Source organism: Scomber scombrus, chromosome 13 (genome assembly GCF_963691925.1).
Source record: "Scomber scombrus chromosome 13, fScoSco1.1, whole genome shotgun sequence".
In the NCBI taxonomy this organism is placed as follows: domain Eukaryota; kingdom Metazoa; phylum Chordata; class Actinopteri; order Scombriformes; family Scombridae; genus Scomber; species Scomber scombrus.
In genome coordinates, this window is record NC_084982.1 from 14645660 (window position 1) to 14658466 (window position 12807).

The 12807-nt window shown below is 40.1% G+C and overlaps 1 protein-coding gene across 4 annotated transcripts in view; it reads left to right on the forward strand.

Moving 5' to 3' along the window:
• The window catches only part of LOC133993287 (plakophilin-4-like), an 83813-nt gene that overhangs the window by 12971 nt on the left and 58035 nt on the right, over positions 1-12807 (forward strand). For all 4 annotated transcript variants that reach the window (XM_062432197.1, XM_062432200.1, XM_062432199.1 and 1 more), the window contains exon 2: positions 6649-6782. In XM_062432197.1, coding sequence (XP_062288181.1) covers positions 6654-6782 — 129 coding nt within the window. In that variant the 5' untranslated portion in view covers positions 6649-6653. The remainder of the gene's footprint in view (positions 1-6648; positions 6783-12807) is intronic.

A 12807-nucleotide genomic window follows, 5' to 3' on the forward strand; every position in this document is an offset into this window, starting at 1 on the left:
TAGCGCTAGTTATTGCTTCAGCGCGAGTTGAATTTTGTTGAAGTTTAGCTCCAAATGAGGATGGAGGAGTTGACTGTGTTAACGGTGTTGTTTTCATGGTTAAGTCTACTTCTTTATGATGCCTGCGGAGATATCCTGCCATATCTGTCATATTGCCTGTGAACAGGTACGCTACACGCACACATAGCTTGGAAACTGTGGGTTTCTTATCGACATGCGAACATTGTTGACATAACATCACTGGTGATTTCAGTGAAGCAGGAGTGGGTTCGAGTTTGGTTGATGTGTCCTATATCAGCAGTTGCCATGGTGTCTTTTAACCGGCTGCAGGTCCAAGTTAGAAGAGGTAGTATTGACTCGCCGCATTTCAACACGTCTGTGTTTTTTTCCTCTTGACATTCCTGCTGGACGTGACATTTGGGAGCGCGGCTACATCTTTGATTCCTCCGTTGATTTCAAGGTTGAGATCATGATGGCATTTCGATCGATATCCGATTTACAATCGAGATTGTGACACCCCTACTACTGCTACTGTTGTTAATCCTTTATGATTTAATGCAAACATGTTTTCTTTTACCTACGACCTAATTCTGGGGATTTCTTTGACCTGAAGTAAGTTATTCATTATCCTGGTGAATCATCATAAATTGCACTCGACCACAAATGGTTTTATTATAGAGAAGTCAATACACTGTTTGAAAGACGCTATTAAAGGACTAGTGTGTACAAATGAGTATCATCTAGTGGTGAGGTTGTAGATTGCAACCAACTGAATACCCCTCCCCCTCTCCACCCTCTCCATCCAAGTGGCCACAAAATATCTAGTGCCAGTGTTTGGTTTGTCCTTTCTGGGCTACTGTAGAAACATGGTGGCGCAAACTGGCAGCCGTCATGGAAGAGGGCGGTTCCTTCTGTAGATATAGGGCTCATTTTAAGGTATTGCATGGGATTATACACTGATTAAAACATATTAATATTATATTCTATTGCAAAGTCCATTCGGCTAGATGCCACTAAACTCTATACACTGCACCTTTTAGTGTTGTGGTCTTTGGGGACTATTGGCGCTTTTCCACTATACAGTTCTAGCACTACTCGGCTCAACTCGGTACGGTACCAGGAACAACCTTTTCCATTACAAAAAAGTACCTACTCAACGTGGGCGGGGTCGTCATAGCACGGCTCTGCGAAACTGCCGTGACTTCGTTTTATACGCAACACAAAACACAAACAATGGAGGACATTGAGGCAGTGGTGTACTTGTTGCCGGTATTTGAAAATTCCGGGTTTGATTCTTGTGTGGGAAAGCTCATGACTCTTCCAGCGACAACTCTTCTGACCAATCAGCAGCCGGCAGTCTGTTGACGTCACATTTAGTATCGGCTCGGCTCGCTTGGAACCTCGGCAGAGTAGGTACTAAAAAAGTACCAGGTACCAGGTACTATCCCTAATGGAAACGCAAAAAAAAATGAGTCGAGTCGTCCTAGAACTGTATAGTGGAAAAGCGCCATATGTTGTCACTGTGGAGACATTAGTAATGGCTGCATTTCCCCCTACAAAGCTTTCTCATGCGACTTAATGGCACCAGGTCTCTCTGGAAGAATAACAAGCAACACTGTGCCACAGAGGGCTGAGAGCATGTGGGTTTTCATTAAAAATACACCAGATGATTCCTCCTCCTGCTAATCAGTGAATATCTAATTTGGTCTTTGGTTTGGATGAAACATGCATAGTGTCAGTCCTCCATGACAGAGCACACAGGAAATCGAGGTAGAGATAGAAGGCGGTTTGACATGCAGCAAAGGTCCGTGGCAGGAATTGAACAGGCTTCTCATATCAGATCAGTCTATAAAAACTATTGTCTGCTTTCACAACCACAATCTGTACAGTATAAACATTTTACTACATACAGCATGTGAGCTAATAGAAATTCACCTAGCTCTTAACGTCCTGCCATTCAACGCAAGCTTGTGCATGTCAAACTTCATCAAACAGGCAGCAGGATTTGCTCTCTAATGATGTTAAATAATGAAACTGATGCAAAAATGTATGAGTGGATTCACTGGAACGGTGTTCGCGCTCATATGGTCATTAATTAAGACTTAAGCAGTGATTCAGCCTGTGGAAAGAGCAAAAAACAGCCCCCATCCTACTAATCATAACATTTTAAGTCATAACCGCTCTCTCCCACCAGGTGATGAATATTGCATCAGCACGTAGATCTTTCTGCAAATGTCTGAATGGTATTGGTTTGGTACTTTGTGACTACTTCATAAATAGCAAAGTTTGGGTATGCAGAATTTATATTTAGTTTTAAGAAGGTGGTAATTGACACATCAATATCACTCCTCGGTTATTTTCTGTCCAGAAAGCGGCGCAGAGGACAGCAGAGAGCAGGGATGTAGTGTGTTGCAGGCTCTCCAGCAGCTTTCAGTTCTGTTTGTTCTGTAAATTTCACAGTCCTTTTTAGCTCAGCAATTCGGAGTAATCAGCATTTCAAGTACTGCTTGGCTGAGACTCCCTGCAATTGAAATTCAGGCTAATGTATAATTATTTCTTGGCTCATCTCCATTTGTCTGTGTGACCTGGTGTCACTCAGCCTTCTGAAGACAAATCTTCCTCTGGCTGACTGACAGATGGCGAGTCTTTTTATGTACAGGGACACCTTGTATTCACAACAGTTTATCTCTTCTTGAAATAAAATTGAGAAATAAAGGAATTAATCAGTCTGCACATTTCCATGACCTTTAGTCACCTGGTTTGTGTTGGATTTCTATAGTAACCTGATTTCTTAAATGTTAAACACTTGATTTTTGCTGGAGAAACCTGATTTCTCAGTCATTTACCAGTATGTGTTCAACCAGTTTTTTAATGGTGACTATATAACAGACACTAGACAAGTAGTTTCAATTTGACAGCAGTAAAGTTGGATTACTCATAACAGTGTTCCATTACATCCAAAATAATCAGATCAAAAGTCAGCCTAAAACAGAAACTTAAACAAGTCTTAATAACTCGATTGAAACGGTTAATAGCAGGCTGCAAAATTTAGACACCACATCATACCAAATGCTCTGACCAGAAAAGAAAGTAGGTTTTCAGGACTCAGAATGATAAATTACAAATACATGAAATATGCTGCCTCACTCAAAAATATGCCCTGGGTAGAAGATTACTGACCAGCTTCATGTCGATACAGGTTTTACAATTTAATGTGTTGTTGTGATGCATGTAAACGACTTCTCCGCTCTTTTCTGCTTCAACCTGATTTCTCACAGTAACCTGGTTTCATGTGTGCTTGTAAATGCAGTCTGTGGGACAGATAATATTAGATTTGCTACTGCAACGCTCCCTGGGGAAGGGGACACAAGGCACAGGTGGCTTTCAGAGGGATCAGAGGACTGATGAATTCATGTCTCTAGTTGAAATTGATGCAGTACGTCTGTCTGAAATTGCTTTAGCCACATTCCCGTCAAAAACATACTCATTCATAAAGATTTTACACCTGAACAGAGCCAGGCAAACACTCCTAGGTTCACTTACATTTCCTTTTCCTTCACTGCACCATAAACAGCATTTTCTTTGGCAGACTGAGTCACGGAAAGAGGGCTTGTGTAAGGAGCTCCGAGGAGTGGCCGGAGTCTGAGGTCAGTAGAACAGACCACGTGATCCGATGAGTCAGGGTGGGGTCAGACTAGACTTAAACTTTTCTTGGCAGACATAGAGACATTGAGGATTACAATACTTTGAAGGGGAGATTTAGCTCACTTTGACTGGAAAGCATGTCTAGTAAAACAGATGTGTATTATTCCACGTTGAATAGTTAGACAAATCTGTCACTGAAAGAAATATTGTTTAAAATAATCTGATTTGTTTTGAATGAATGTCAAAGTCATTAGCTGTGCTCAAAGATCCTGTCACATGGTCATATATTGTGTGTTTGTTTTTTGCAAAGTCAGGGGAAATAACCATAATGGCAATAATTAGACACTAGATTCCCTTTTTGTTTTGACCAGAATGAGGTCATCTTTACTCTGTGGTAGCTACGTATTATGTTCCTTAGGCATTAACCTAATGACAGCCTTGAAAGCTGCACAGATTGAGCTTGCCTCCTTTAGCTTTCTCACCTACTTCTCAGCCTTGTGCTTCTCTTCAGAGGGGCTTGACACACCAACGTTTTTAACAGCCCAGCAGTTCAGCAGGGTTATTTGTTTCACCTCACATTTGGAGGGAAATGCAAAGAGAAATGTTGAAGAACCAGTCAGCTGTGCACCTATAGGACTGTGGTAGGTTGGCAGTAACGTCAACGTTGTCTTCACTCTTATCATCTCAAAGCTGCTGTGAACTCCAAACTAAGCAGAGTGAAATCATTCTGGACCAGATATAATGGGGAATTTCAGAGGTAGGATCAGATTCAAATCACTGTTTTACTTTGCTTAGATAGGGTTTCTTTCCTTTTTGTATGTTATTTTTTCTGTGGTTCCATTTCCTACATCGTCTGCTTAGTGTGCACTTTCCTACACGCAAGTTTAGACTGCTGAGATATATTCATTTGGCTAGATTATATACACAGATTCTGGTAAAGCTGTAAGGCTAGTAAGTGACTTTTGATGGATGGCAGTGTTTTATCATACAGTGAAAGGTTATAGAAAGTTCAAGCGTGACGAGGACCATTTTCTACTTAATCTGTGGTGATTTAAAAGAGGATGCCAAGCTTCCATTGCTTCACACTTCTTTTTGTCTTCATTGAGGATACACAAAGAGAAAGATGAAAGCATTTTATCCACCCTAACTGGGTTGGCAACTGTCAGTTTTAAAATTTGCCCTCTGTCCCATTTGTGTTGCTCTTCTTTGTGTTTGTACAGAAGTCAGAGAGGAGGAGCTTTTGTCGAACGTTTTTCCCTGTTTCCTTTTGCTGTGTTTTCTGGGAATAAAGGGCTATGTCCTTGATTCAAAGGCTGAAGCCGAGGTGGGAGGGAGGCGGGCGGTATGTTGCAATACTATGAATGAGCAGGAAAGGAATTTGGGAGACTGACAGCGGGATACATGGAATATCCTGTGTGGACTAACATACTTGGTAGTAGTAAAACCTTCTCTGTCATTTAACACCAGGGCTGGCACATGACTCTATTCAGCTCAGACACCTTGAAATGCTCACGCTGCCTTGGTGACAGACTCCCAGAATACCTCAGGGTCACATTTCGTCCAAAATGTCTGGAGGACCTCCCACGTATCTCATGCAACCCCCGCTGCCTCATCCATGGCCAAAAACTTTTATGTCCTCACTGTAAACAACCCAACCAGCTCACACAAACTGGCTGTCGGCCTGAGCTAAATGATTCCTTACTCGTACTGTCTGCAAGTACGAGCACCTTCAAGTTGGCGAGTGCATTTACATGACAGTGTACAACCCTTTAACCCTTTAAAATGATGTCTGTCTGCACAACATTGACTAACGCAGTATAGCTACTGTGTATTGGGCCTTCCAGTCACCCTCAGGCTATTAATCCAATAATGGATTAAGACACTTTAATGGAGGGAGTATTAAGTTGTAATGCAGGCAGCAAGGCGATTTTGTAAATTACCATATGGTTATTTCATGGTGGTTTTAGCAGCTAATATCCCACAACATATTCACACCAACGTTCAGCACCTAGCCTGTATCCACTCTGGTTTAATAAAGTAAATCATGTAGGTCAAGATCTATGTGTGGAAACAAGGGGTGGAATGTGTCATTTTATCCACAGCTTGGAGATGACAGCGGCAGTGGATCTCTAAGACAGTAAAAGTCATAGTAAAATCCCTGTTTCCCTGAAGTCACACAGCTCCTGTGTTGTTAGACCCCTTTGCTTTTGTGTCAGCCTTTTGCTGCCCTGTCTGACTCAACAGGCTCTTTCTAGTAAATATGGATCCACCTTGAGCAGTGTTCCCTCGACACTCTCCCTGTCAACAGATATAATGAGACCATAACTATTCGTTCCGCTTTCTCATTTCAATCTCGGACAAAAGGCCAGAGAGAGCGAAGGAGACAGGAACACCTTATCTCTTCCATCGGACTACTGACTATTTTTTTTTGTTTTTCTTTTTTTTTTCAAAGGCCTGCTCCCACTCATTTTGTGTAAGCTTTCCACCATATAAAATACACAAACATGTGCATTATTCACTTGTGCATACACACTCACATGCTTGATATTTTAGAGCAACTTTTGCATTATCAGGAGTGGAATTTTGTGTTTTTTGTGACTTCACTACAGTTGTTGGCTGTCAGTCTGTTTGTGTTGTATTTTTTAATGTCACTGTTTTACATACACAAATCCTTATTTAACTAGTGTGTTGCCTCATGGCCATATGGCATTGATTTACACTGTCACAGACAAGAAACACTGACAGTCTTTCGGCCATATGGCATGTGTGGGTGTGTGTTTGTGTATTGCCGGTGGTAGCATGTGATCATTGATAGTTACTTCTCAGCATCAGTTGCCCGTTTGTATCAGGGAGGGGTTGATTCAAGTGTGTATTTGTCAGTGGAGTGTGTTTGCGCATGCACACAGGTCCTCTATACGCATACAAGATTGTGATTTTTCATCAGAGTGCCTGCTGTGACCAGATCATGGTTGTGTGTGTGTGTTGGTGTCTGTGTACGCACAGGAGGAATGCCAGTTCCTGAGCAGAGCCCAGTGACGGAGGAGGGGCTTCTGCTGACCATTCGCAACAGTTCAACTGGCCGCAACATGGAGGCTGACAACACCGCCAACAACATCCTGGCCTCCGTTAAAGAGCAGGTAACATGTTTCTTCCGTTCATGCTACGCCCATTGAGTCATGTTACATCTCTCATATTATGGCCCTGTTAAAGCTTTTACTAACCATTTGCGTACAGTGACAGATAACACTAAATTGTCTGGTGACTCACACATAGCCCTGTGATGGAACCTATGTGGACAAACTGTATGTTTCCATTGCATTTGAGTCACACACAATACTATCCCTGTAATCAACTCACCTCTGTGACAGCACAAAGTGTAGAGCTTGGTCATTTCTGTGCGTGCAGGTTGACTTTTGTTTATAACAGAGCTGTGCCTGGACTGGACTTTGTTTACTGTCTCATAGAAATATTGAAGGAGAATAATCCTGACTAGCTTGTTGTTTATCGCCAGCAGTCATGGCCTGGATTTTATCAATGGACAGTCAGGAAGATGATCCTTGGCAGGGTTTGTTAGCATATGGAGGGACATGCAAATAAAGTCATGAACTCTCCTCAGTAACATTTCATACACCTTCTCTTTTTCTTTGGATGGTAGTTGAGTGAAGCTATAATTGGAAATGAATTAAATGCTTTTTTTTGGTATTTATAAACAAATAGCACCCATACTTCCCTTTTAGGCTCTCTGTAGGAAAGTGGGTATTGTTTACATGAGTAAGGAAGGAAGGAGCACCTGTCGATGTCACTTCCTTCCCCAGAGTATTCCTCAGCGGCTCGTCCGGTTAGAGCAGATATCCAAGCAGTGGAGCAGGAAGAGCATGTAGCCCGTCTGAGCTTTTTGCTTTTAGAGTGACAGGCTGGAGACATGCCTTAGAGGGGATTCCTGCAAAAGAATCCGGACTATAAAATGATCGTTCTCCTCAGTAGTTAACAGAATTGAGAGGCAAATAAGAGGGTGAGTGAGAGAGAAATAATGGAGGAGGTCCGAGACTAGGCTTGTGTGTGGTTTTTTTTTTTCTCCCTCCGCTGTGCTTTCGCACAAGGTTTTCCTGTGATTGTTGAGAGGCAGACCTTCGAGGGATCCCGCACTCGATGTAAGCATGCAAGTCTGCTGTGCTGTAGCTGCGGTTGCGGTTAGGGCTGGGGCTGGGGCTTAGGATGACTGAGTGTTTGGTAAGTGTTTACTCTACTGCTCTACCGTCTTTTCTCTCTGTTCATTGGTTGGTTTCCTTCTCTGTCCCTGTAGTTGTTGTACACTCTTTTTTTTTTTTTTACCCCTCATTTGTCTTTCTCTCTCTTTCCAATCTCACTGTTGTAGTTGCAGCTGTGCAGGCTTTGCCCAGATGCCCAAACAAGGACAGATTCACTAACATATTATGATTAAATTCTTCCTGTGTATTAATTTGCTTGAACTTGTGTCTTCTGCCTGTCTTCACTCCTAACTACTAACAAGCTGCAGTCTTTTTGCTATTAATTTCCGGATTTTGTTGTGTTATGCTAGAGTTCCTAGTTATTAGAGTCTTGTGTTTGCTCTGTGCTCCTGCTTTAATAGCTCTGATCCACCATCTGGATGACACATCCATAATGGTTTATTACAGACCCCATTTAGGTGTTGAAATGTCAACGTTTTCTTGTTGCACTTTACTTGCATACATGCTATATTTAAAGCTTGACTCAAACACAAAACTAAAGAACAAATTCTCCCTCTTCAGTATTTACTATCTTATTAAAATTTAATTTAAGTGAATCTCATGTTTCATGGATTATTTAAAAGCTACTATTTTTTTTAAAAACTGTTATATCTTAAGTGTAATTGAAGAAGTGGGAGACTGTGGCACTCATCCAGACAGTTTGTGTGTGCAGATCCAGCAATTATGATGATCTTGTGTGTCTTGTCAATGTCTTTTTAATTTTTTTATTATTATTCCAAAAACACACAGAGGTTTTTGGCAGTTATTTGTATTTGTATTGAAAAACTGGTGGAGAAAACAAATAGTCAGTCGTTCATATGAGAATCACTTAGAAAAACACAATTTTAGGCACAAACATTGTTGTTTTATTGTTTATTACTGTCTAAATCAAGGAACCCTGTTAACATAATCAGCAGTTGTTTGCATTCTCTCCCCATTTCTCTATTAACTGTCTGCTACTGAAAGCATAATCCTAGCTACAATCGGTGTATTCTTTACTGCAGTAGCAGACAATAACTCTTTGTGCATGGAAACATAAAATCTGGATAAAAATATATTTAAAATCATTTGTCCTTTTTTTTTTTTAATAACATTTTCTGACTATAAAAACAGACACAATGAGCCTTAAGCCTTTATGGGGTGTTTTTTTCTCTCTTTTAAAGTATAATTGACTTAATGGCATCTGACATGGATGTCAGATACTGCTTGACTTGATGTCAGATGTTGCCTCAATGCCACAACAACAGTATGTTAGAACACTAAATGTGACAGCCTATTTTCCTTTAGTTTTCATTCACAGAAAATGTGTCTTCTGTGCTTTAAATCCTGGTTCTCGTCTGCTTCCTTGTCTCTATAAAGGTAGAATAGGGATATAATACAGTATTATTATAAACAAACATAAATATTTTTTGAAGTTCTTTCTAATTTGCCATATAGTATATTAATATCAGTCATAGAGTGCAGGTGCTTCCACACAAAGGAGAATAAAATCTTATTCTGTTGTCTGTTCCAGAATGACAGTGTTACCATCCACAGGGCTCAAGTGGTCACTGAATGGTTTGATGTGTATGACAATAATATGAATCACTGTCATGAGACCATAACTGAACCCCTATAGGAGATTTGTGGTCAAATTGTTAGACAGTGCTGTCTACTACCATCATCAAAACACTAAATGTGGGAGTATAATTTGGAAGATTGACGTCTAATCCTTCCAGCAGAGTTTCAGAGACATCTATGCCAAGGAGCATTGAAGATTAAGTCTCTTGGTGGCCCTACACTTTACTAAGGCACGTTTATCATCTAGCCGTACATTCTTACAGAGCTGACAGTGATAGACTGATTTTTTTAAGTGTAAATTTGCAACGATTTTGAGGCATTACAGTGAGACATCTAAAATGTCAAATTTAGTGTACATTAAATGGTAAAAAACAATGAGTTTAATGGGGAAAAGTAAAGTCAGGATTTTTTATGATCTTCAAATTGCCAAAAATAGAAAACATTGAAAGCATACAACTTGCAACATGATAATAAAAGTGATCATCTTTTAATACGAATATAGTGCCCAATATCAAAGTGCACTCACACTGTAACAGGGAAACTTTCTAGGTCCCACCTGCTGTAGAAAGAGAACATTGTAACATTTACTATGACATAACATTTTCATTGTTTATGTGTTTGAGTTAAATAAATATAGGATCCTATCTTTTAATTATTGCAGCCTTTTGGAAAAAATGCAGTGTTGACTGATAAAATGTGAGAGGTGTTAATAAAGCAGTGTAAGTATTACTGTAAAACATTACTGCATTTAACAAGTATGAGACACTAGAAAAAACATTCAGTAGTTTGCATCCGTGGCAAGTTGCTGTGCTCTCACGTTATATTATTAATTCTGAATACATAGTGGACATTGTAAGTACAATTGAATTGTTTGGATTGGTAGAAATAAGAAACTGCTACATTTGTCAGTTTTTCATACAAGCTGTTGGAAAATGTTGCTGAAGTAGTTTTCACTTCTCTTTTAGTTGAAGTATTGCGCTGTCTTTGAGATTTCGCTACTCAATCTGCCACTAAAGGTCGGCTAATGCTCCATCAGAACTAGTTTATATGATGGCCACACTCAATAGCGGAGTGAAAAGTGGTCTGTCAGAGAGATGGGGGGAGACGTGATACTGTTTAAAAAGGGGGATAACGGTGCATATTTTCAGATTGTCTTTCCTGGAAGGCATTCATAGTGTTGCACTCGATTGTTCACATGAAAATAACAAATCAAGAATGAAATAAGATTGGCCAGATAGAGAAGTTGAAACCCTGGCTGCTGTCTTGCCTCAGCACAGCCGGTCGATCACAGGGTGAAGTGGGTGTGAATGTCGAATCGTCTGTTTTTGGAAAGTTACAGTAAAGGCCGTGCACAGCCTTCCCCTCCCCATATCCAATGTTGGAAAGGTGGGAATATATTCATCTATCCAAAAAACAGTTCTGATGAAGTGTACTGGACCCTTGAGGCTGCTGTGGCCTCATCTGGCCAGACCTGCTATGGGAGAAACAGGGTTGGTCCTTTAGAGCCGGCAAGAACTCCAAGCTGGACACTGCAGCCTCTTACTTTTGCATTTTTTGCCATTTAGCTCACACTTGTATTCATTGTATTTTTTTTTTTTTTTAACAAGGAGTGCAGGTACAGGTTCAGTAATAATGAAATGTGTTGATGGCCACATTCAATCAAGTGGCTTTTAACCACTTGGCCATCAGCAGTTTACTCCTGTTTAATGAGTAAAATGATTGTCTGAACTAACCTTGTGTGGAATTACATGCACACAAAAAATACCATATCATCGCCTGATTAGGAAAACTCTCTAAAGTGCTTGAATAGATTCAGTCTGAGGAACTCATGTTTACAATGTCAAAAGCTTTTAACATTTGACATTTTCTGTCTGGTTGAACACACTTATGGATGTGGACAGATACTATATGAGAGGTGATAAAGGATATGGAATATATTTTATAGACTGATCTGTGAGGTAATTGGCTTTAGAATTTGACCTATTAATAGCTGGCTCAGCTTCGAGATGATGTGACTGCCCTAAGGTATGATTATATCCAAATTAAATGCAAATTTCCAACACAACAGTAAATGCAAATCAATGTGTTTTTCTGACAGTTCCAGTTATGTAAATATTGGGAGAAGACTGTCCAAAGATTACATCTGCAAAAGGCCATTTATGAAACTGAGATACACTCAAAACAAACAAGAACAAAACCTGAATGCAAAGCCAAATTTTCTTTTTTTCTTCCCTCAAAATTAGGGAAATAAACTGGTTGTGTGGCTTGAATATATTACCTTGAATCCATATCTTAATTAATTGTTAACCTTGATAAAGATAAATGAAACAATATATTTAAATACATTTGTTGTGTTAAATTATATCGGTTTGGGTTCAGCTGGGTACTCATAGTTAATTACATTGTCTCCGTGTTTAGAATGAGTCCACACAAAGGACACAATCAGCTGCTGTGGCTCAGGAGGCAGAGTGGGTGGTTCAATCTCCGGCTCCTCTAGTCAGCATGTCGAAGTGTTCTTGGGCTAGATAATAAACCCTGAATTGCTCCTGCACCATTGGTGTGTGAGTGTGTGTGTGTGTGTGTGTGTATGTGAATGTTGGCATATGTTGTAAAGTGCTTTGAGTTGTCCGTATATTAGAAAGTGCTACATAAATGCAGCCCATTTACATTGACTGACAGTGATTAGTTAGGGTTACATAAGGTCCACTGTATTTTCAGGTGCATCAAAGGGATGGGCATTGACGGTCTGTCTAAAGGAATTAATCTGACAAATATACCAACATGACTTTAATTAGGTCGATGGGAGACTTGATGTCTATTTCTTTGAATGTCTTAGTAATAACCAGTCCTAGTTGGATATCATAGAGAAGGGGGAAATTGGACCAGAAATCATTCTTGATACAAAAAAGGAAGTTGAGTCTTTTATTCAGGTGAGAACCATCTACTACAATGCAGATTACTGAATAATATTTTACTACTAAGGAAAGATTTATTTTTAAAGAAATTACCATTGTTTCCATTCAAATGTTCGTATGCACTTTGTTTAAATGCACATACTGTAGCACATGTATGGAATGTATAGGTTGTAGATGTATCTTGGCGTTATACAGACTGCCATATTAAACAGCCTTTGAAAAAAAGCCAGTTTTGAAACAGATAAACAAGGAGCTCTTGTGTTGTCTAGTGAGGGAGCCGGTGACACCCACTGCGCAGGCATCAATGAATGTGAGGTCAGGTCTTTAAAGAGCATCTTATTGATCAGTCTACACTCATCTCTGCTTCTTGCTGCATCTCCCAGGAGAGGAATAACTTCCAGAGTTGTGGGGGCCCCTTTGGTTGCGTCAACTTTGATTTC